Source organism: Neodiprion virginianus, chromosome 7 (assembly GCF_021901495.1).
Source record: "Neodiprion virginianus isolate iyNeoVirg1 chromosome 7, iyNeoVirg1.1, whole genome shotgun sequence".
NCBI lineage: Eukaryota > Metazoa > Arthropoda > Insecta > Hymenoptera > Diprionidae > Neodiprion > Neodiprion virginianus.
Genome location: NC_060883.1, coordinates 15051547 through 15076308, shown reverse-complemented (window position 1 = coordinate 15076308; position 24762 = coordinate 15051547). Strand labels below are relative to the sequence as shown.

Sequence of the window (24762 nt, the reverse complement as noted above, 5' to 3'; positions counted from 1 at the left end):
TGAGCCTTTAACAACATAACTCCTCAAATGTAGGACTCGTTGAGCAGTGTTTGTTTTACTAATGAAAGGCCATGGCTTACAATTAAATGGGATTCAGACTCTGCTGCAAAATGCGCTTGCAACTATATTATAAGAATCACTATGTTTTGGTTCAATAAATTCCAGTGATCTCCATAATCAGATTAAAGGATGGCAGTAAAATGAATTCAATTTGAGACTGGTCTCTCGAAACGAGACAAAATTTCATTTTATGTATAGAATAATTGAATTATTTGTAAATGAATTTGTACAAAAATTTCATGTTATGATATTCAAAGTTTAATACCTGTTATTGAATGATAAATATCAATACTTAATGTAGAATGATAATGGATACATTATTAAAACAAGTTTTACGAATAGATCATTTCTGGCTTCTTTGCAGTCTGAAAATAAGAAGGTCCAAAAAGGATTTGTTATGGAACATGATCCGATTTCTGAATGCCGAAGTTGTATACCATGAGTTTTCGTGGATGCGTACCAGGGGACCCCTAATTACAAGCCATTCAAGATACGAGTCCACTCTGTGCAGCTCCGAGTTTCACATCAGCCACGCGCTAACGAATGGACTGCCGAGTTGCTCAGAGTAGACCTCATGGTGCACGTCCAGGAAAATGCCAGGTATATACAATGTGAGTAATTGACAGTGGAATAATCCAACACGCATGTGCTAAAATTTTAGAGCAAAAGCAGTTTTGTCAAGTTGACCAACCGTCGTAAGTTCAGATGACAGGTCGCCACGGTATATGTGTTGATAACAATGTTTATACTTTCAACTAGACATAGGAACAAAAAAAAAATTTGCGATGCGCGTATGTATTCCATAGATAACGATGCTGAATTGAACTGTAAAAGTTATGGTCTTGTGAAGTAGATGAGTTTGAAAAAATTTTTTTTTTCTAATTCCGTGATATGTTGGAAGTATGAGCATTGTTCTCAAGCATCAAATTGATCTTATTAGTCCATTTTAGTCAATGAATAAAATAATAATAATTTCAAAACATCGAAAATTTCAATGTATTTTACATTTCAAATTTCAATCGCTCATGTGTTAATATTACCCCTATTAAAAATTTTTATATTTATACAAGATTTTTGTCGGTAATATGAACAATTTTTTGGGGTAATCGAAAAAATTCTAAAATGACCAAAATAATGGACACTCTAATCTACAAATATATATATAACTGAGTGTGTGTGTGTGTATATATATATATTACATATATATACATATATGGTAGTGTAGTCATCGTAGTTGAATAAGAAAAATCGGATGGGATATTTGATGAGAAAACTCACTCAAATACCGAAGGAATTGAAAAGTAAAAGAATTTTTCAACCCGAACAGAAATAATGTAAAATGCAAAATTTCTAATAAATACTCACTTGTATAGTTTATGCATCTACTCCGTTATTCTCGATGATTTTTTGAGTCTATATCCATAATCTGCATTCCGGTAGACTCGTTATCACATTAAAAATAAAAAATTAGCAAATATACACCTGCTGGGCCGTTAACAAAAGGCTACACAGGCCAACGGCCAACGAGCATCAAGGTGGGCAGCATCCCAAATTCCCAGGCATGGGTTGACCATGAAGTCGACTAAAAAATCTCCTCAAACACTTATCTTTGCCAGTGGATTATTTTCCGGCCGACAGTTCGGAACGTTACATGCGAAAAATACCGTACCGGTGATCGTTTGTAACCCCTCGGCTAGGGCGCTGGAGCCAGGCACTTGTCAGAGAATGTTTGAGTCCGGTAGACGTCTCTGATACCAAGCGAGCATTGGCCTTGCGTTTCACAGCATTATGACTGCATATTATTTGGAATTGAACTATCTCGCACGCAGACTTTCAACTACAAACCCTAACCCTTATTATCTCTTCAAAAATTGCAGGTTTTATTGATTTATCGCGCGGATTCGTTTACGCGTACTAAACGGAACCACGGAAGAGCGTCAACAAACTCTCTGGCGGCCATTACGTTCGACAAGGATAACAATGGGCGGCCGGGCACGCGATTCTCGACCCCTTCACTCAGCCGCAGTGCCGCCATGTGTTACTTTAAAATGTCCCTAGTTATGCATTGAGATCTCCCTACAAGGTCTCTACACTCATGATTATGAACACGATGTGAGAAGAACAGTGAAAAAGCAGCCTGTACTTGCCACTGAAATATAGTAATACTGGAACGCACACCGTGTACAAAAGCACGTCATCAGTCTATCCCCACTGTCACGTACATCTCCACGCAAAGGTTGAACAGAGATAAAAATATGCTCCCCATTAGTGAAAGAGAGTTAGAGTTCCCCCTACTCCATCTCTTTCGGTGCCAATCAAAAACGAGTATCCGAGAAAGGCAGAATCCTACCAATTTTCTAACTTTCTTGACGACGCTCTCTCGGGCAACGCTGCCTTACGGCGAACGTTTCAGTATTAACATATTTCAGTAATGCTTTGACCATACAACGCGTTGTGATTTTTAGTTGAAGTCACGATCGCAATGCACATAGCTCTCGTAACTCTACTCAATTTTTGTAAGTAGGAAGGGCCCGTTAAGTTGGATTTTCACGCGCAGCAAACAGCTGAATGTAGCGTGCTCTGGTTGGTCAATTCACCAAAATCACCATTTTGCGACGTCCGATACTTGGCGATCTTGGTGAATTGACCAATTGGAGCACGCTGCATCTAACTATTTGCTGCACATGAAAATCCCGTGTAAGGGTCCTATACTAAGGGTGCGTATGTATGTACACTACACTGCGAAGATAATGACTTGTTGGATTGACACGTCAATTCTAAGGTTAGATTCGACAGGGATAACGATTTGTTGACGTGTCAATCCAACACGGTATTCTAGGGTTAGATTCGACTGTCATGGATTATGTTGTGTTTATTGAGATTGAGTTTGTTTCGCGCTTGGCCGACTATGGCGTTATAGGTTTCTCTGTGTTGCAAACATAACTGACTAGTGTCCAAAATTAGCCTTCTCAGATTCATTGTCCCCAAGTGTACGACCGTGGTTCCGACCATAGACTTATAAAGATAGACTGAGCGCTCCTATAAGAGGCACTGACAATTACATATAAAGGACAGAGATATACCGGGAGTACTGCTCTCTCTTTTCCATCGGCGTCATGGTGGGAGACAACGGAGCAGTGGGAGTGGAACAGCTTTAGATACAGGTGCATAATTTCGCCTCATTCTCCTCTACCGCCTCGATCCTCGCCGCAAATATTGTCAGAGAGAGAATGGAGTACTGCCGGCATATTTCTGTCCTTTAAATGTTTGCTTCAAGCGGCTCATAAGAGCGCTCAGTCTATCTTTATGAGTCCATGAGTTCCGACATCAGCTCTCAGTGCTGGAAACAATAATCTACTCTCTTCCGCTGCCGGGTTAGAGAGTAGCTCGGCCTCTGTCCTAGGGAGTTTTCAGCGCTGCCAGCTAATTTCGAAACGCACCCTAAAGTATCCGTGTCACCCACGGTCTTACACCACTGAGAGAACCACGCCACTCTGTAGAAAATTGGCTTCGTTGCCAGACCTGTGTGTAGACCGTGGTGTCACCACACTGATCCAGAGGCGATCCTCTTACCTCTACTCAGTGTAGTCATGACAGTGGTGCGGACATGTCATCAAGCGTCCACCGGTAACGCCAAAGTGAATCGTCTTCGGGTAACGCCAAAACGAGTGACGCCACGCCATTCTACGGCACGGGAGTGACGAGTCTCCTATGGTTAGGCAGTGTTAGTAAATAAAAAACTTCGACATCGCATTACCGATTGTTTCAACACCTTACCATCGAACTATCAATGTTCTTCCTGAAATATCGAAATATTAATTGTTAACATCGGTTGTGAAAACAAGCGCGAAAATTTGTGAAATGCTAACTACAATTATTAAAAAAAAGATAAACTTGAAACTTTCAAATGTTAAATTATAGTCATCGTTAAAAATAAGTATAAAGTATAATAATTTAATAACAAGTAATTGAATTAAATATCTAATCAATAGCGAGAAATTTAGCAGAACATACAGATTTATAATCAAACTTATTTACATGTACATCCTACACCCGGAAATGGTATAGACAAGTTACCGACAGATGTTGACACAGAAATTTAATTTACTACTGACAGTACCGACTTGACGATGTCGATAGTTCAATATTTCCCATCGACTATCAATGTATCGACTTTATGAAACATCGATGTTTCCTTAAACAGACATCGATAGTCGAAGTATCGATGTATATCGCCCATCCCAATCAACATAATCACAATAGGTTCAGTTAACCGACGTTTGTGTGTATTTGGCATTTTCCAATCTGCGAAAGTACGAAAAATAGACATGAGATATGATTGATAATTGAGGATTTTTCACTCATCGTACATCAATTTTCCATACTTGACCTACGAGGAAGCTTAGTTGAAAATGGAATTCGAGGGTAAGTTTATATAGCGCACCTTATTTAAACCTAACCTATGATTCCACACATCATTCACAGACACCGAATTTAGTCACTCCGCCTTTAGTTCCGTGCTAGATTCGAATTTTCACGTTTATTTAGGGTTAATGTCACCACCGAATTACATTGTTGCACAAAGTAAGATCAATGAATATTCCGAGTGCGGGTCGGTGGACGTGTCGACAAATGTGAGGCTGAAGTTCCCAACATTAATGTCATTATGCATTTTTGAGAAAAATTGTTATTCCGCAACTCTAGATTGCTTTAAATTCAGCGTGTTGTTATAAACCAACGCATATATTTGAGAAACTTAATTCTTAGAGAGTCATTCTAAAGTTGTAAACTACTGATTTTTTTCAATGTTTTCTTACACTAAAGCGGTGCATCACTCGGACCAGGACATAGAAAAAAAGTGTTTCACATACGAAATATACATCTGAGCGTACGTTGCACAGAGAAGATCATGTCTCGTGTTCACAAAATGAATTCCGATTCAAAAATAATGAAAATAGATCTAGAAATAAGGTATTTGAAACAAACTCAGGCAATGCACTCGGCAACGAAGTGCAGCTAATAAAAAATAATGGTTACCAAGGTCTCTGGTAACTAGGAAATTCAAGAAAACTGGAATATTCAAGAATGATTTGCTTAAAAAATTTTAGAAGTAAAAGAAAATTTTTGACAGTAATTGTATATTTGTTCTGCACTTGGCATTTTTTATATTGACTCACTGAAAAACAGTTCATTGCTTTGATCCATCAAAGAATTTTTTCCTTAAAATTCATTAATTTTAATACCAAGTGTAATGTGTTAAGCAGCATGAAAGAATATAGAGGTATCTATCTCGAAGAATGTTGTTAGTTTTGTCCGTTTTGTAAAAAATTTTGTGGTAATCCGACCATAGTAGCGCCATGGCAGCATGCAAGACTATGAAATGGGATTGACTCAAGTTCAAGTCCCCAGTCACGTGTTGTGATTCCTTTAAGCAGTCTGTTGAGTATAAAATCTACAGATATTACACAGGGTGAACTATTGGAGGCATTGAAAATGTAGTTACTAGGGAATAGAATAAACATTATATTAGATTACATTGCATTTACTAGTAATCAGGATGCAGGCCTATTTATATTTTATACAGGTCACAGAATCGATAAAATATAAATCAAACATTTAAGATAAACACAACATGAAATATTTCTATCTTTTATCAATAAACAAGAAATATGCATGTAGATGTATGCCGATAAAACACAGTGAAATCAACGATTTAAAAAAATAGAGTGCTTATTGATCCCATGCAGACATGTCAATAATTTCACCTTAATGACAACACGGATTGATTTATGAATTGGACAAACTTGATGTTTTCGTTTCCTATTACCAGCAGATTGCGAAATATCGTTATCAGAATTTATAATTGTTGCAAAATCTGACCTTATTTCCCTGCATTCGGCAGGAAGACTAACAGCAGAATAAACTGACACTCGCATTTATCTCATATAAAGTAGTTCTAGTGTTTACAAGCCAGCATATGCCAGTGCACCGATCAGAATCATTGGCTGACTGATAAGGCGTTTGACCATTCAGAGTGCGGTCGTTTCTGTATGACATCTCTGTCAGAACCCCGTTATACCGGCCTAGGCTTCAGCCTAGCCAGTACCCTTATTGTAAAAGCATTTTCAATCCTAAAATGGGGCATGCTCAGGTGTTGTATTGACGAGTTGAGGTTTGACCTTGGTCCTGCTACATGGGTGGAGGTTTTCTGCGGTTTTCTTCATTCTTGCAACGAATGTTGTTATTCTTAGAGAAGATCATACGTTAGATGCCTCCGCGATACTCTGGGAAATGGCCTCTGCAATTACCATAAGCAATTTGTTTTGGTTTATTTTATCCTAAGGCCATTCAAATAAATATTGATGAAATCAACTAATTTGAACAAATATGGAGATACTCATAGAATTTTTTATTTTCAGAAAGTAAAAGCAGTTCCAATGACGACTTGAATGGATCTCGATCGCGTTCACAAGCATCCAGGTCTCCGTCACGGTCTCGCTCCCCTTCAGTGACTAAATCTAGATCCACTTCGCCACAGTCTGAAGTGTCTCATGGATCTGTTAACCCAGTTACAAGAAGTAGATCTCGCTCGAACTCTGGTAGTCAAAAAAGTTCACCAGAAAGGTATGCCAGCTTTACCACTAAATTAATTTCTCTGTCCATTTTCTAATTATTAGTCAGGATCGATGAAGTTCGTTAATTGACGGTATAGGAAATCAAGAATAAGACGAATGGAGCAAGAGCATGTGGTTAGTAGATTATGATAGAAAATGCCATTGAAACAGTAGTCGTTAATAATTGATATTTCAGACCATCATAATGGGCCTCGTAAGAAAACTGAAAAGTTTTCATCCGTCGTAAATGATGTATGATATGCAAAAAGATGAGGAAATCCTAAATTGAAAACAATATAACCTAAAGCATGCTGAGCAAGTTACAAGAGTTTGTGGTTGTTCTCTTAATTTTGTCAAAATTTCAATCAATCGGTCCAGGAAAACCGCTGAACCGATCGATCTACCGATTTAGAGGGACCTTTGGGGTACATTAGGCTGTAAAATTTTCTTCTAACCTAAGCTCTTCCCCCAATATTGACGAAGATACAGTCGATTATCCAAAAAAAGGCAAAATGGCATTTTTTTGCTCTTTTTTCACGTTAACGCTACAGGTGGAAAAAAATTTTTCTTGACATCAACCATGACAGATTTTTGTAGGAAATTTTCTGCAGAAAAAGAAACTGCCCTTTGGCTCGCTGTGCGACCAGTAGTTCCAGAGATATCGGCAGTTGAGTGAAAAAGGATCCTTTGGCATTCAAAATTCGATATCTCGAAGACAAATGGTCGTATCGAGGTTTAAAAAAAAGCATCTTGAAGCTGAATAAACAGGCTATGCGACCTATGCATTGGTTTAGCTCGGAAAAATTTTTCCATGCCCGTAGAGCGAAAAAAAAAATGTAAAAAATTTTGAAAATTTTTTCTTCGTGCTTTATCCAAGGATTGCATGGCTAATAGTGCTTAAAAAAATTTTTAACCAAAAAATTCAAAAACTAGAGTCTTCAAGCTTCAAAAGCTTTGTTTTTTTATTTCTTGCACGACCATTTTTCACTGAAATACAGCCTGTTAAAAATCACCAAAAAATTGCGAAAATTTTGTTGTTCCCTTAATTTTTGCGAGAAGTATATTTTTTTTTTGTAGAGCTTAGATTGTAGACCATCATAGAAAAATCCGCGTAAAAACATAAATAAGGGCGTTCATTTGTCACATGTAATTCAGGTGGGAAACAGTCATACGCTGTAATTTGCCTCTTACATTTGAGCTAAGAAATCGATACTTTGGTTGAATTTTTCATGGTGTAAAAATTAGTGTTTGGTCTAAACGCTGGTACAGTGAAGAAATAGCCGATTGTGTATCAAGGTGGCAATGTAGGTATTTTTACCTCGAGCGTGAGTATGCAATACGAGACATAGGCAAGTGCACATGTATGAGACGAAGACACAAGTTTCAAATATGTGAGACGTAAAAGTACCTTGCCCCCATGGTGCACATGATACTTTATGTGATAAAAGTATAGTTTAAATTATTTTGTTTTTTTTTTCTAATTTGAAAACTTCTAATTACTGGGTTGTTTCAGTGCTTTCTTTTGTATTGTCGCATAACTGGTTATTAGTATAGAACACAAGCATGGAAAAATGGGTCAGACATGCTTACATTACATAAAAAACATTACGTTATTTTAAATTGAGAACCACATTTGGGACTTTAAAGTTCAAATCACATTTTTTTCCAATTCTGAGGTTACCCTGCTTAAAAAATCTGACACAGACTGTCGGATTACAAATTGTAGCGGATCTGTGTCGTATCCGACAGAGATCCGACAGTCTGTGTCGGATTTTTTAAGCAGGGTAGTCATAGTTGATTTTTCATAATGCAGAAATTCTACCTGTTTATGTGTTTGTTAAGTCTTTTTTGTCCATTAGCTTGTGCAAAATATACAACTATTACAATTATCATAAGATATTTACCATAACCCAGGTTTGACAATGTATCCAATAAAGTGTTATCTGGAAAATAGAACCAATCGCTAAGATTATTGAGGTTTTTCATTAAATATTCAATTTTCGATATTTCTATTGTTAGGCCAATCCATTGTAATCATTTATCAACAAATTAAAAACAGGATGCAGGAATCTAAATGCAAAAATTAGTAACAATTTAACCATTCTATGATATGAATGTTGGAATCGTAATCTTGAATTTAGATTCTCTTGCTATTTATTTTTGTAATTATTACTGTTTAGAGTTCTAAAAAATGATCCAGCTTCATAATCCAACTTCATTTAAATATTTTCGTTCATAATATACTTCATGCTTAATACACACGTTTATTGTTTTAGGTCAAACCGAGGTTCGCCGGTACATTCTCCATCAGCATCGCCTATTCCAGTTGCAAATTCAGGAGAGCTTCGTACCCGCTCTAAATCGCCCACACCATCACCTCGAAATGGCTCATTATCGCCAGGTTCACGAAAAGCAGATGCTCAGAATGAAGTTCGATCCAGATCATCGTCTGCATCCAAAAAAAGTGCATCTCGTTCAAGGTCCAGAAGCATGTCATTAGAAACATCAGTAACTGATAAAAAAGATTCACAACCTATGTCAAAGGAAAATTTGCAATCTCCAACTGCTTCGGGGAAAAGCTCCAGATCGTCTTCTAGCTCGAGAAAAAGTTCAAAATCACCAATGGTGGCAAGAAAATCACGGTCCAGATCAAAATCTGGTTCCCCGAAAATTTCCTCTCCCAGAACAGCATCTAGGTCTCGTTCAAAGTCTGGTTCTAGCAAAGATGGTAGAAGTAGATCAAGGTCTAGATCGAAATCAAGAGATGAGAAAGGAGTCTCAAGATCACAATCGCGGTCTAGATCAAGATCCAGATCGCGGCAATCCGCTTCTCCCACGTCTGGTTCAAGAAAACGTTCACTGTCAAAGTCTACGTCACCTTCTAAGGATAAAAAATCTACTTCTCGATCAAGATCCAGGTCTGTTTCTGGATCTAAAAAAACTTCACTCTCCCCAGTTAGATCCAGGAAAGGATCTTTAGCCAGCCCTGTAGAGCAAAGGCTTTCTAGATCAAGGTCTCCATCAGAAAATGTAAAGCCTACACGAGACTCTAGATCCAGATCTGCTTCTGGCTCCAGAAGAGCTTCTCGTTCACCATCTGGATCCAGGAAAGGGTCTCGTTCCAGATCGCGCTCGAGATCTAGATCGAGGACATCAAGATCTAGGTCAAGGTCTAGGTCGAACACTCCGAAGTCTACGAGATCGTTGTCCCATTCTCAGAGAGATTCTCGATCAAGGTCAAGAAGTGGTTCGGCAAAGAATACATCGAGACTGAGAACAAGATCTCGATCAGGATCTAAAGCTGCCTCTCGATCTCGATCTCGATCTCGATCAGCATCAGATAAATCAAGATCAAGGTCACAGTCAAGATCTAAAAAATCAAGATCAAGATCACGATCCGGTTCCAGAAAATCGAGATCGCGTTCACGGTCACGGTCTGTAAAATCCAAAGTAAGGTCAAGGTCAAGGTCCAGGTCTGGATCAGGGTTACGATTGTCTGCGTCACGTTCTCGGTCGCGTTCAAAATCGCGGTCCAGGTCAAGAGCAAGGTCAGGTTCAAGAGTAAGATCAAGATCCCGATCGAAATTGAGGTCGAGGTCGAAATCTGGATCGAGATCGGGATCGGGATCGAGATCGAGATCGAGATCGAGATCGAGATCGAGGTCGAGATCGAGATCAGTGTCGGAGTCTAGAAAGTCACGGAGTCGAAGCAGGGATTCCAACGAAGTCCTCAAAAGTCGTAACAAACTACTATCTGACTCCGAAGAAGAGGGTGACGGGATCAGGGCTACGAAAAGGACGAACCATCAGCTGTCTGATTCGGAAAATGAGGAGGAAGATGGCCCAACTGCAAAGAAAGCGAAAGGCTCAGATAAAGAAGGAGAGCAGGGTCTTGACGAAGATCAGGAAGGAGAAACGGAAGCAAAACCAAATGAAGAAGATAAACAGGTGTCCCAAGATGCTGAAAATGAAGATTCCGATGATGGTATACGTCCTGGTGGTGGAGAGTGAGTAATCGATATTTCAAAGCCATACGTACTTATGTATAGTTTGCCTATTCGGTTTAGATGCAGTCTGCAGGGTGTCAATCAAAGTAAAATTAAAATTACAAGGATTTCAGGGGTGTTTGGCCAAAATTCTAGTGACTAGTGTTTTCAGTGAAAATAATTTCTGATACTATGTCATTTTCTATCCTATGCCTAAACTGAATAGACAAATTGAATTGATTTTCAATTTCATTGTATTATGTTTTGCCCAGCAAACGAGTTGACAGATTGAGTTTCGCAATGGTAGAGTACAATGCCAGTGTTGGAGGGATCCAATTTCAGTAATTAAAATTCGACAGTGCATACTTATAAACATTCTGATATGATGGCATACCAGTTAAAATTTCATTGATTCATTGCAAGTATGCGTATGTGGTTTTAAATCACTATGAATACATTTGGTTGCAGAAATAGAACGTGTAGAATCGTCAGGTGAAATAGAAAAAAACAAACGAAAGACCGAATCCATCCTAAATTACGCAAGTAGTTCTATTCGTAGTCATCAAATCGTGATGAAATATATAGTTATTAAAGTAAATAAGACACATGTTTTAGCGAATTCAAGAAATAAAAATTCCTGCAATGTGTTCTTAATTTTTTAGTTTACGGCAAATTTGACCACTAAAATTGGTTTGAAAATCCTCTATCATTGCACCCAATGGAGAGTTGTTATTATTTTTTTTTTTCAAATTTTTTCATTCAAACGAGATATTTGGTTTATTTTCGAATCCCTTAAAATGTCCAAAAAAACTTTAAATTATTAGCTTGACAAAAGAGCGACCGTAAATATTCCTCTTACTTTCTTAGAAAATGAACATACAACGATTCAAAAATCGATTCGGTTTTGATTTTGAACAAAACGGCTTGTTTGATTTGAAATGGATTCTGCTCAAAATATCACTTTAATACAAAATTTAATTGGCATATCTTGATGGTATTAAAGCACAGCATAAGCCATTCGGCGAATAGTTCTACCCTCGGTTGTACCTAGCGATTTGAAACCACATTTATGTATCGAGTATTTCATCTCAACTGGACGTGCCCACAGGTCTTATGAGGTTGAAGTTAATAACGTCATTATAACGATGCATGTTTGGGCGAAATTATTACTTTTCAACTTTAAGATTGTTTCAAATTCCGTAAACCGTAATGGAATAAAACGTACTCATGTTTCAAAAACCTAATTTCAAATTGATTCTAAAATTGTGGAATAGTAATTTTTTTTTCCTAAATTTTCATTACATTAATGTTACTAACTGTAATATTGGCAGACCTAGACATTTTGAAAATTGCTGATATTCTTTCAATTTGTAGTATGATTAAAAAACTTTACTGTATTTTCTGGTTCTTTATTTTATTGCTCTGTTTCGTTGTTTTTCATTTTAGTGTAGTAATTTGTGGTCCTATACCTCATGATTTGTTAGGTACTTGTATAGAAAAAATGTATAGTACAAAACATCTTAGGGTCTGCGTGTTCTATATTTTCTTTCAACTTTGGCATGACTCAAAACTTTTATCATCTAAACAATCAGCATAAACTATTTTTTTCAGCTATAAGCCATCATCAATTATGTCAAAAAAAAATTCAACAAACATTCAAAGACCTTGACTGGCGACTCAATTGGTTCAGGGGTTGCGATCACTTAAATATTAGAATACCAGAAATTCAAAAAATCCGTAGTTAAATAAGAATGTTATTAATTAAAGTAAAAAAAAATCAGCAATTCTGAAAAAGTCTAGATGTGTGGTCTCCGTCATGTGGAGTTGAGGGTCCTTTGTACACTCTTGCATATATTGTTTTTATGTGAGTTTTTACAACTTGATCCTACGGGATACGTGCGTATGAAGAAGTGCAAACAAGCAACATCTTTTTATATCAGTCTCTTTTTTTCTTTTGAAATCTACTTCACTTGCTTATTTCCTCAGCAATCTAAATTGTTTTCATATTAAGTAAGACGCATATGCTGAAATTACGAGGATTACCGCGTATTAGAATTGAGCTAAAGCTCTATGATCAAGTATGACTTTTGTCGACTTGTACACTACAATATAATAATTTTTCCATTTTTATTCTATTGCTGCATAGATTTGGCGGGTATTCGTAAGTATATTAATTTCCTGATGATATAATAGATGGTAAGCGTTTTGGTGACTGATAAATTTACTGCTAACATGTGCAGAAAATCAAAACAAACACAGCTTATGAATTCTTCAGTGTTTCCTATCTTGACCAAAGTATTGAAAATTCATCTCTATCATCAGATGTACTCATAAATGAATAGAAAAATAGCATCCCGAAAGAGCACACTGTTCAACAACATGAAGACATTATTCGTGATCTTTGAAATGTATCTTCTCATTTTCTAATTTATAGAAGTTCCATACAAAGTAAGTTATGTAGTTTATTATAACGGCAAATTAGAATAGTTTCAATGGGGTGGAGATAGATCTGGAGAATTTAGAATACCTGGAAATGTCAGGGAAGTTTCGTCTCAGTTGGCATTGACGCATATTTTTGAAAGATTGACGCATATCCACGCATATTTCTCTTAAGCACTCGACATAACTAATTTCAGATGGGCAGGCAGTTATTTTCATGGTAAATTCGCTTGAAATAGGGATTTCTTGAGGAGTGTAAAGTGCCGTACGAGCCGAAAGGGAGTGTAAAACTCAAACGAGTCGAGAAGTCGCTATATGCATACATGCCGCAAATTGTATTTTCTGTGCTACTTCCTGTTAAAGACGAGAATATTGTGTAGTATTTATAGGCACTAGTGCTTAAAAGCCGACTTTCAAGAACTAGTACTCATAAAAATCTACAAAGTAGTTGAGCTGTCAACAGAAGTAGTGCAGAAAAATTATTCTGCCTCAAGTCTTCAAACTCGTCAATAAAGAATGGAAAGCTGAGCAAGGAAAATAATTTCTAATGCTTAAAAATACACTCAAATATTAGTTATTTCCGTTTTTTAACTCTCGAAAAATTTTCGCATAGATCGGATCTTCAAAAACTTCTCCATCAGTTGAAAATCTATAATTGTTCAGTACCCCATAAATAAAAAATGATATTTCCAACACAGTTAGAAAAATTTTCAGATTGCCTGTGAGAAACCTCGAACTCTTAGGAATTCTTATTTTGACAGTCTGGTTTTCACTTACCCTGGTATTGTCTTTACTGAATCAAAGTGGGAATAATTCCGAGTTTAAAGAATAATTTGTCATCTGTTACAAACATTTGTTACAGCAAAAAGATTAAAATAGGCATGATATAAATGTTTGAATGCAATAACAAATCATATTTCATTTTGCAAAATTTCTCATTTACAGTGATGATCACATGTCAGATTTTGACCGCATGCTGGCACGGAAAAAGGAGGAGCAGACTCGACGCCGCAAACGGAAAGACATTACTATCATCAACGACAATGACGACATTATCGCTCAGTTATTATCAGACATGAGAAATGCCTCAGAGGAAGACAGGAAATTCAATCAGCAGGGCAAGCCTGCGACAAATAAAATTGCAATGCTTCCCAAGGTGCTGTCTCAACTAAAAAAGCACGATTTGCAATTGGCATTTCTAGAACACAATGTACTCAACATTCTCACCGATTGGCTGGCTCCGATGCCCGACCGCTCACTTCCATCTTTGAGAATACGTGAAAGCATACTGAAATTGTTGTGGGAGGTAAGTGAGAAGATGGACCTTTCATAGCTAAATATTAAAAACGGTACAACCCACTACAGCTAGATGTTCGGAAAAGCGAAGATTCTGTCGCATTTGAATCATTCAAATCTATATTATTCAGAATCGCAGATACTTTTGTCGATCTTTTATGATGTTGTATGTCCTACGAATCAGAAGTTAAACGAACAATAGAACTAAGATGTACTTGTTCAGGCTGTCTAGCTTCAGAGAATTTGCCATGGTCTGAAAAAATTTCAGAGAATTCGGGCACAGATCGTGGAATTTTTCAGGTTTCTTTATTACCGTTTTAGGGCTAATACTCTATGCAATACGTACAACATCTGTAGAAAGTTGATGCGTACAGAGAAGTATGCATGTTAAATTGTGCCATAAAGATCGAATTGTCGAATTTGGAGGTGTTCATTCAATATGTAGAAGACACAAAATGAAAGCAATTCCCAAAGTTTCATCAAAATTGATTGATTCTTAGGGGTCGCGAAAATTGTGTTGTTTTTTTTTTAATGACTTGTGCCATTTTTTAAATAAAATTTGTTGCTTCACTTTACCACATTATTAGTACAATTTTTTTGTTAAAATTTAGTGAAATAGTTAATATTCAATATTTTGAAGCTGTTAAAGTAGTATTCATTTAGTATTATGATGGGTAAATGTAATTTCTAAAGGGTCGATTTCATATCCTCAAAAATACGTTACGTTTTTTCGTTATTTAATCATAACCTATGGCAAGTTTTGATGATGATGCCGACGAATCAAACTAACGGCTAGGTGTGATTATCTTTTATGTAAGTACATGTATCATGATGTGTTTTCTTGAAATAAGGATGACTGAATAAATGACTGAATTGTTAAACAATTGAAATTTGAGAAAAGTTGACTATTTCAACTCACAATGAAAATATCAGTATAATAATTCAATTAATTTGTACAAGGCAAACTGAATTTGATCAATACTGTCGTATTTTTTCTTATCAAACCGAGAAAAGAATTTTTGAAACCTTGGTGTTTTAATGTTATCTGAATACACGGTGTACAGAGTGTGAAGATAATCCTCATGCATGACCTCGCAAAACTGACTTTGAGCTTGATATCAAAAATTGAACATGGTAAAAAAACGTTTAACGGTGTTTAATGCATTCGAAAGTCCATTGAAATTGGTCAAGTTGTACTTCTAAAATCCAAGGTAGAAGTCTCTCGCTGTGCACACATACATATACCCAAAATACTTATTAGGAGGCCTTCGGCATCCTCAGCTTATTGATAAATCTACTAGGCACTCCCCTTTGCAATCATATCAAAAAATTAAAAATGCCCAATCAAATAGTTGTTTCATCACAATTGTTTATCTTTCAACTAAACAACACAGCGTAAGAATGAACAACAAGAAAATAAGGAACAGAGGATCCTAACAATTACAAACTGCATGTGTAAAAAATAATTAAAATTATCATAGAAACAATAGACGCTTGCAATAACTATTGGACAAGGTAATACAAAACATTAAGTGAGGCATAAAAGTGATTGGTGCTCAGTTAAAATTTGTAAAAACATTTTAATAACTCTTAACACATATTTCAGACCTTATATGTGACCAGTATGACGTAAAATATTCTAAAAACCGGTGAAACATTTGAGATCGATCAAAACTTTGCTTCACTTAAACATTATTTACCGAAGTAGTTTGCATGTCGTTGAACAGATGAGTAATGTGATACGTGATTGAGATGCTATAGAATCTATCGTTTGGAAGGATTGTGAGCATAAACCTGCATCATTTATGCATCTCTAAAGATCTTTAAAAGAACCTCTCAAAATGTGCATAATTCTACAATTTTTAATTTTCCGAATTACTTGGTATACTTTGGTTTGGTGAAAAATTTTCTGAAAAATAACGCCCAAAATGGAATCAGTGACGTCTAATAATCAACTTCTGTGACATGAAGTAACCCATTATCAAATACATTAAGAATTAGTTGTTAGATAGAAAAAACTAAGGTTGTGTGACATATATTGATAGAATTATCTGGTGAACACTTGAATTTCCAGTTTCCGAGGATAGATCAATCTTCATTGAAGCATTCTGGCATAGGAAAGGCTGTGATGTACCTGTATAAACACCCGAGAGAAACTAAGGAAAACAAAGAACGTGCGGGGAAGTTGATCAACGAATGGGCGCGTCCAATTTTCAATCTTTCTGCCGATTTCAAAGCAATGTCTAGAGAGGAAAGACTACAACGAGATATGGAGCAAACACCTCAAAAAAGACGTAAAAATGATGACGGTGAATCATCGCAGAAATCTCAAGACATCAATAGAGCCCTCAAAGGAGATGCTAAGTGAGGCTATTTCATTTTCTATCCGTTTTTTAATTAAAAATCATACACTACGGTCGGCGTAACATGTGTTAATGAAACCCCAACGTACACTTAAAACTGGACATGAGCGTATAGAGTCAAAATAATGTTTTACCGTAATGAATGTATCTAATAATTGAGCTTCATAATTATCAATACACAAAATTTAGTGAAAACATGCATGATATCATGCATTTGCAATTTAAGATCCATTATTTTGCGGATTAATGGATTTTTTTTCTTTAAATTATACAATTTCTTTTGTTAAACCCTGTTTTTCTGCATAGACCTTTGAGGCCTGGAGATCCTGGTTGGGTGGGCAGAGCAAGAGTTCCTGTACCATCAAACAAAGACTACGTTGTACGTCCAGACTGGAAATCTGACGTTGATATTAGCCGAGTAAGTTTAATTTATGCAATTATTATATTGGGATTGGTGTTTATTCAACCAAGTTTTGTACTGTACTGATTAGTTTTTTGCTTATTTACTTTCAGACTTCCAAAAAGCAAATGAATCGTTTTGAACGACATATGAAGAATTACGTGGATGGGAAAAGGCTTAAAAAAGCACGCCGAGCTGTCGACATATCCATTGAGGGTCGGAAAATGTCGTTATGAAAACATAAATGTGTAAATGTTTTGATTAAAAAAAAAAAAAAAGAAAGGAAAGTACACTGTGAATGTTATATAGCTAAGATAATAGGCAATTTCAAGAAGACTACCAAGATAATGATAAGGTTATATAATTTACCTATTCTGATTGAGTGCAGCCTGCAGGCAGAACATTAAAATTAAATTGAGATTATTAGGATTCTAGATAATTCTGAATTTTTAACATCTAATTAGCAACCTTGGTCTTGTCATTTTTGTTATTAGGCACCATTTTAGCCATTGATGTTTTCGAATTCGGATGTATTTCTAATGTGGCAGTCACTTTCTGGTACTACTTGTAACTTAATGGTGGATTATTGATTAAACGTCGCTTTCTGGAAATATTTCATCTTCTAATGATTTTTATCTAAGCAATCATTTGAATAAACAATTGATTTTGTTGATTATAACAAGCAAATATTCAGAATTCATCAAGTTTCTAAAGTCATGCATTCAAGAGTGCCGGGTTCTGAAATTTCATATCCCGAACCATAAGAACAAATAGTTTAGTCACTATATCCGAAATAATTATTTTCGCGCCTTGAGATATGACAATTAAAAATACTTTCAAGGGAGTGTAAAAAACTTGAGAGTATTCACAGGTTATATTATGGATCCATATGCTCGCAGGTTCTTGGAAATGGTGGATGCAGGACTGAACGATGACATGTTTTATGATGTACAAACACCATGTAATTACATTACATTGATCACAATGTCTGAAAGCCAAAAAAATGATAATAATTTCTATTCTTTCACACCATCTGCCTGCACTCAAAATCTATTTTCTTTTTCAGAAAAAAACGTTCAGTGTTTTCGATTACTTGTCTTAGTCTGTAAAGTATTTGCTAAAATCGATCCTCGAGGAGAATGACATCGTCAAAAGATTCAAAACAGTTTGAAGTGTTAAAAGTTCTTGATTTAAAATTTTAGCGAGTTGCATAATTTACCTTCTCTTTAAGACGATAATCTGCTATTCCAACTTGTAGGTAAATCCAGAAATGCAGAAGCCTTTGAACTGGACTCTATGTATAGTAATTTTTTGAAAATCAAATTTTATTTGCTCCATATAATTTTTCAAAATACTTTTTTCTTGCATCGCAAACTCAATGTACGTATTATGTTTCGCAAGAATACACTGTAGAGTTAAGCGGTTAACTGGTATTGAATTTTCCAAGCAAGAGTTGAAAATAGTGATTTTCGCACCATTTCAATACTTTTTTCCCACTAAACGAAGAGTAAAAAAAACCAGCAAACGGGGTGCCGGGTGAATGTATTAGGTGTATATCAGTTTTGGCCGTGAAGTAATTGGTTTTTCAGTGGCAAAGTACAAATTTTCACAAATTGGTGACAAGGAGGTCCGATTCGAATTGAAATGGTGCTTCTGGTTAAATCCGTAAAATTTAGGTTTGAGATGGCTAACTTCAAATGTCTTTCACACCTCAAATATGTGTCGCACAATGTGTTACCTAATAGACGTTCTTTCTCAGGCTTACAATTAGAGTAGACATAATTGAAATCGGATTGTTGGAAAGTTAAATGGTGATAACAAACTTGATCGACTTGTTTTTTGTTTTTCGATCTTGAGGCCCTCGCTTCTACTTCGCTGCTCGTTCAGATACGAATAGGTGTTACGTGCTCAGTCCCTCGTCGCACTTATAATTTATTCTTCATCACTCTTATCTAGAATCCTCTTCATTCCGTTAGACTCAACAATCTCTTGCACATCCTGTAGACACCTGACTATCTCCTCTCATTCCCAGAACTCTGATCATGCACTCTGCTATCTGTACTGTCTCACTCTTCATTCTCCACATCCCAAGTCACTTCATCTTTACCACTCGATTTCACATCTTCCTTCGAAACTATGTATCTTCACCTTTCAAACCAATCAATAAATATCAAACTTATATTCTAATAGTACTACGCATTTTTTCAACCCTACTGCTCGACTTTCCGGTTGCTCTTAAACGCAAAAGCAAAGTCGAACCCAGTCGCACTCTACTTCTTACCGCTCGGGAATAAACAACCCTTAAGTCATTACATAGATCAAATTGAATTTATAAAAATATTCAAATTATAAGTTGTAGGTGTGCAGTATTTACAAAGTTGAAGAATATATAGAGTAATTTCGTCTTTTAAATTTTTTACAATTAGGTTCCATTTGCACGGGTGAGTCATCCCCATCTGTAAAAAAAAAAAATGATGAATAGGGTTCAGGTTTCGACAACTCTTAAATATGAGGAATTAGCAAAATTATTTAAATTAGAAGACTGCTAACTCCAAAACCGTGCATGAAAAAATTCATGTCTGTAGATAACTATCGTATAAATAAATTGAGGATCAAAGGGAATTACGATTTTTGTTTGATTTAGGATTTTTTAAATACACTGTACATTATGGAGTTTTGGTGTGCTTTAAATTGTAGGATCTTGAAGCTAACCAGATAATAGGTGAATTAGTACAGGGATATTTTATAGTAATCAGTCAAGTAATTTGATTAAAAATGTCTATGATAACCAACCTGTATTGGAAATTTGTAATTCATTTTCTGTGGTGATGTTTACTGCAGCACTCTCGTCTTGTTCGCTAGGCAAGTCCAAATTTTTCGATGGCGATGGAACTGTAAATGAGGCCTCAAATTCAATCATTCTTTCCGTATCATTGTCTTCACCGAGGGAAAATTTTTCGGGGTCTTCTTCTACAGATGTAGAAGACATATCTCTAGATTCGTGTCTCATATTTGATATATCAGTACTTGACTCATCATCAGATTTTGATTCTGTACGGCCTGCATCTACCATTTGTAATAAAACTACTGGATCATCTATCCCCAACAGGTTACAGAACTCTGTTGTTTGGGGGTTTATTTGAAGTTTAACTGACTTTTTAGTCCATGTATCAGGGGATTCTGGTCTATAAGGTGGTACCATGCATTTAAAATTATCGGGAACTTCCAAATCGTGATTAAATTTCTTCAAAATATTTTCCTTTTCTTCATTGGATGGTGTATAAATCCATCTACCATTTCCAGCAGGACCTGGCATGTAATGTAGCCCATGTCTAACACTCAATAAGTGATTGGTAAGAAATAATATTGTCAGCCATTCCAAATCATATGAAATTTTCAACGGTAAGCTATCGTTGTGATCAATTTCTAAAACCTGAAGGAACTTTCGTTTCGGCAAACACTTGTCGAGTGCCAGAAATTTCGTAATTCTTTTGCCATTTTCTTCGGGAACGATTGCAGCAAATTTGCAATGTAGATGAGCAGCAAACCAAAAAGACGGATAATGGTGCTGTAGCAAGTCCATGAACGGTTGACTTCCTAGTGCATCGTTTGCAATGTCTTCTCTGTAAAAAAAAATTGCATTTTTCATTACAACAGTACTACCATTTCGTGATTATGGAGATTACATGCATTCATTGAGCGCTGTTACCATAACAAGTTTGATTGGAAATCAATGTTTTCAGTATCTAAGAGAAAAACGTGTCACTTTTTGACCTGATGATTATTCCGCTTCACATCAGCACAGATCACTTTAAATATGACCTTGCAAATTGACCTTGACATTTGGTGTCAAATCAAGTACGATTTTTATTAATTCAGAAAGTTCTTTTCATTAAGCGGAAACGTTAGCACACTTCAAGCGACTTATACAAGAGCTATAATTACGAGTATCAGTGAATAACATGCTGAACCCATTTATGATACTCCAGATGAAAGTGCAAAATATTGATATTATAAAAGGCACTAATCATTATTTTAGTTTGAAAATCTCAAAAATGATTAAGTTAGTCTCAGTATTATACATTTTTGAAAAATTAAAGGCTTTTGCTTCAGATGGTGGCACCTATTCATACTGAATGAAGTTATGCCGAGATACTTCTGAAGTGGCATATTGAACAAAGCTTATAATTGCTGTATTTCACTATTACTACTGCCTGGTGCCATACCATTAGTACCTTATCAAAGATCGCACAGGTTAGTAACAGTGGTGTCAAGTGAAAAAATTAGCAATGACAATTACGCGAACTGTTTGTGGTAATGCATAACTATCTCCACAGAATGTAGAAAGCACACTGCGCTGCTGCGCGGATACTATTCTACTTCAAAATGATATGAGGATATTCTTGAGATTACCCGACTGTCTTCTACTTGTGTATCAAGCATGTCTTTCGTGAGAAATTTTGTAATGTAATGTTTCGATGTATCCGTTACTCGTCAATGCATTATTGATAACCAATTGCATAGCATCCTGGCCCAGGAGCCTATGTCATTTTAAAGTCAGATGTTATTCACTTTGATATTCATAGAATTAGTTATTTGGACCGAGTACGAAATGTATACAAACAATAAACAATGTAAGTTTAGAGAGGCATGTTGTTCGCGCGTGCAAGTGGGTTAATCCGTTTCTTACACTCTTCCAAAAGTCGTAAGCACCTTGAGCCATTGATTGAAACGACATGTATTGGTTTTCTCATGTATACAGTAATAGATGATAATATTTTCAGATATGTTAAAATTATTTAACTTACTCTTACAATGCAAACTCTACGCGCGTATACTGAAGCGAAAGAGCAGCACGGGGTACTCATGATTTCCGCTCTTGGACAAGTGTAAGAAATGAATTGCCTCACTAGACTCTGCAATATTAAAATTTTTTTTTTGATATTCAACTTTTATAATTTTATGAATATGAATTTTTAACTAAGCAATATACCTCTCTATAATTACGTAGTACATTACTTATAAAAACGGCTTGGTCCCTCTTGACAGGCATAAGAAGTGTTTTATCACTCATAATTGATCAAAAAAACTAAATACCAAACAAGTTTCAAGATGAATGAAATATGTCACCCATTTCATTTTCAAATGTAAGGGTTGCCCCACACTCTAGGCATATAAAATGATTTTCCATATTAGAAGGGCATATCTGATAAGAAACCTGGGGCTCTGAGTGAATAAGATTTAGCACAAAATCGGCCCACAGAGTTGGAACCATCCCACAAATAGATGGGTTATTCATTCGAAATACGATTATTGAATCAACATAGTACAGAGAGTTCTATATAAGGTCTTAGGATTGTACAAGAACGGTCTAGGAATTATTCTGATGCAATCAGAAGTGGTCAATTAAGGTTTTAAGAAATGAGGTGCATGGCCAACTAAAACATGTGATGCTGTTAAAAAAACAAGTCTCAAGGTAGCGGTTCCACATTTAACTTCAATTAGCCATACAAAAAATTGTGGAAAAAGTTCCGAAGCATTGACGGGAGGTAATTTTTTTCAAAGTAAAATAAATTCTACAATCGCAGTATCCTTATAGTTATTTATGTTTCAAGTTGGATATTTTTAGTAAGCGTGGAATCCCTCATTAATATAAACACCTGCAATATTTTTCTTACCTAAAATATGGCTTATTTCTTAGCAATACCGCTTCATTGCCATATTTTGTTATTCCACTAGGCCAATCATGGGATAAAAATATATCGATGTGGCTGCTAATCTAAGGAAAAAAATTATCAGTTTAAATCTTGCTCACACTGAGGAGAATCAGTAATTCGGGAAAAATTGTAATTCAATTGCATGAAGATCACCTGTTTAATCCTAAATATTTCTAGGTTCCGGGTATGATAAACACTTCTTAAGGTTTTGTCTGTGTACGGAGGTTTTTCATAATGACCCTGCATCCAATTGTGGCTTTTGTAGATTCCTGAAATTCCGGCTATTCTTATTCCTGCTACATTTATTACACCTGCGTATCCCAGGTAATAAATGTTAGTGGCGACCCAACCACCATAAGGTAATTCTTGTAGGTAATTCGAAGCCTCGTGATTACCACCTATAAATATCGTTAGTATTGGAGCAATTTTTTCCCCAGAATAATATCTGCAACAGAATATTTAGACACAAAATAACAATAATCAATAGTTATAGGACTTATAATTGAGCAAAACTGTGGCTGGCTGTTCTCATTGATTATTAACTTAAAGCCTCTGAGCCAGTTGAAATCATATAGTTTTCTTAATATTTCATTCAAATAGACTTCGTTTTCTACAGCTGAGTTATTTGCAAGATTATCATTAGTATGTATTTCTTCCAACTTTTCACTACCTGAAAAATAATACAAATTTGAGAAGGAACAAAATTTGCTTAAAATTTTATTTGTATCATTATCCATATATCACGAAACCAAAGTTGATAACATTGATGTGACAAAACATTTAAAAAGGATCACTATTTTCCAACTGTAGAGTGGACTTGGAAAATAGTTTTCAAACAATCAATTAATTTTAACTAAATTAAAACTAATTTAATCCGTTAGAACTTGAGCATGATAACGAATCTGGATTCCACTTGGAATGCAAACCTAAATTCGCTTCACCATGCAATTATTACTCAGTCAGAAACAAGGGAAAGACTAAATATTAGATTTTTGGGATTGTAGGTATTGAATCGAAAGGTTGTATGAAATGATTGTCTTACCACCTTCATGAATTGATTGTCTTGCACTTGCAATGAAAAAAAATACTAGTTATGTTAGATATATCGTTACTATATACATACTTGTAAAACGTACACATATCTTTGTACTTGTCTGGCACGGCCATGCAATGCAGATCGTTTAAATTTCTCGTTGATTGAAAATCTCCACAACAAATCAATAAATCTATCTTTTTACCATCAATTTTTTCCAACTGTAGAATTGTATCATATATGATTTCCAATTCTCCATGAGCACACCCTTCTACAGCAATCCTCATTGTAACGATTGATAGTAAAAAATGAATGCACGGAGTCGTAGGACAACATGAATGTTTCCATACTTGAAAATTGGCCAAGGAGCAAACAGGGCACTGAGTGGCACTGGGGAATTGGCGTTGAGTAAAGATCAGTGTTGCCAGATTGTCCATACGTCGTACCCCTAGAGTGATTTCGTTTATCCCTAAAAATACCCTAAATTCCGGCACAACAATTGTAATTGAGGTGGGGGAAATGTAGACCACCCGAATGGATCACGGCACTTTCGATCGATATTCCCACGATTTTAAAAGGGTTATTTTCTGTTGATTTACGGTGATTTTGACAAATATAGTGGGAATAGTCTTAAAAGTATACAGAAAAATTTTAATAGTATATCAAATGAAAATTTAAGTTGGTGTCGATTAGACCCATAAATTCAAACCAATACATTTAACTTAAGGTAAAACTAAGGGCGTTGACTGAGGACATATAAAGACTGATAGCCCTATGGGACTTTGCGTAATGGAAAATTTACGCGATAAATCATGGACTTATAAAGGCCGTGTTCGAAAATTGACTGACAGTAC

The 24762-nt window shown here is 35.9% G+C and overlaps 3 protein-coding genes across 13 annotated transcripts in view; 1 reads left to right on the top strand and 2 right to left on the bottom strand.

Annotated features, from left to right (window-relative positions):
* LOC124308360 (zinc finger protein OZF-like) overlaps nt 1-2177 on the bottom strand; it is an 82869-nt gene extending 80692 nt beyond the window's left edge. For 4 of the 10 annotated variants that reach the window (XR_006908971.1, XM_046771001.1, XM_046770999.1 and 1 more), the window contains exon 1: nt 1426-2177. The gene's annotated coding sequence lies outside the window, so the exon portion shown is untranslated. The remainder of the gene's footprint in view (nt 1-1425) is intronic. The other 6 variants (XM_046771008.1, XM_046771007.1, XM_046771011.1 and 3 more) reach the window with 5 other exon arrangements.
* A 1479-nt stretch (nt 2178-3656) lies between these two features.
* On the top strand, nt 3657-18223 carry LOC124308352 (protein IWS1 homolog). Of its 2 annotated transcripts, XM_046770967.1 has the most exons (8): nt 3657-4485; nt 6480-6684; nt 8951-10681; nt 12807-12821; nt 14045-14405; nt 16470-16759; nt 17065-17176; nt 17272-18223. In XM_046770967.1, the coding sequence occupies exons 1-8, from the start codon at nt 4473-4475 to the stop codon at nt 17392-17394; spliced, it is 2850 nt and encodes a 949-aa protein (XP_046626923.1). In that variant the 5' UTR covers nt 3657-4472; the 3' UTR covers nt 17395-18223. The 2 variants fall into 2 exon arrangements, with proteins under 2 accessions (XP_046626923.1, XP_046626924.1); XM_046770968.1 differs by lacking the exon at nt 12807-12821 and having other exon boundaries at nt 3658-4485.
* Nucleotides 18224-18462: 239 nt separating this feature from the next.
* LOC124308362 (lariat debranching enzyme) lies at nt 18463-24345 on the bottom strand. The gene is made up of 5 exons (XM_046771016.1): nt 23999-24345; nt 23029-23320; nt 22837-22937; nt 19952-20781; nt 18463-19614 (listed from the first exon to the last, which is right to left on the bottom strand). The coding sequence occupies exons 1-5, from the start codon at nt 24343-24345 to the stop codon at nt 19529-19531; spliced, it is 1656 nt and encodes a 551-aa protein (XP_046626972.1). The 3' UTR covers nt 18463-19528.
* Between the last annotated feature and the right edge of the window lie 417 nt (nt 24346-24762).

Coding starts and splice junctions, on each gene's coding strand:
- LOC124308362 (XM_046771016.1), bottom strand. CDS start 24,345: ATGGACAATCTGGCAACACTGATCTTTACTCAACGCCAATTCCCCAGT. Junction 20,782..22,836: donor AGAAATAAGCCATATTTTAG/GTAAGAAAAATA, acceptor TTTTTTTTACAG/AGAAGACATTGCAAACGATG. Junction 19,615..19,951: donor ATTACAAATTTCCAATACAG/GTTGGTTATCAT, acceptor TTTTTTTTACAG/ATGGGGATGACTCACCCGTG.
- LOC124308352 (XM_046770967.1), top strand. Junction 6,685..8,950: donor CAAAAAAGTTCACCAGAAAG/GTATGCCAGCTT, acceptor TTATTGTTTTAG/GTCAAACCGAGGTTCGCCGG. Junction 14,406..16,469: donor TACTGAAATTGTTGTGGGAG/GTAAGTGAGAAG, acceptor TTGAATTTCCAG/TTTCCGAGGATAGATCAATC.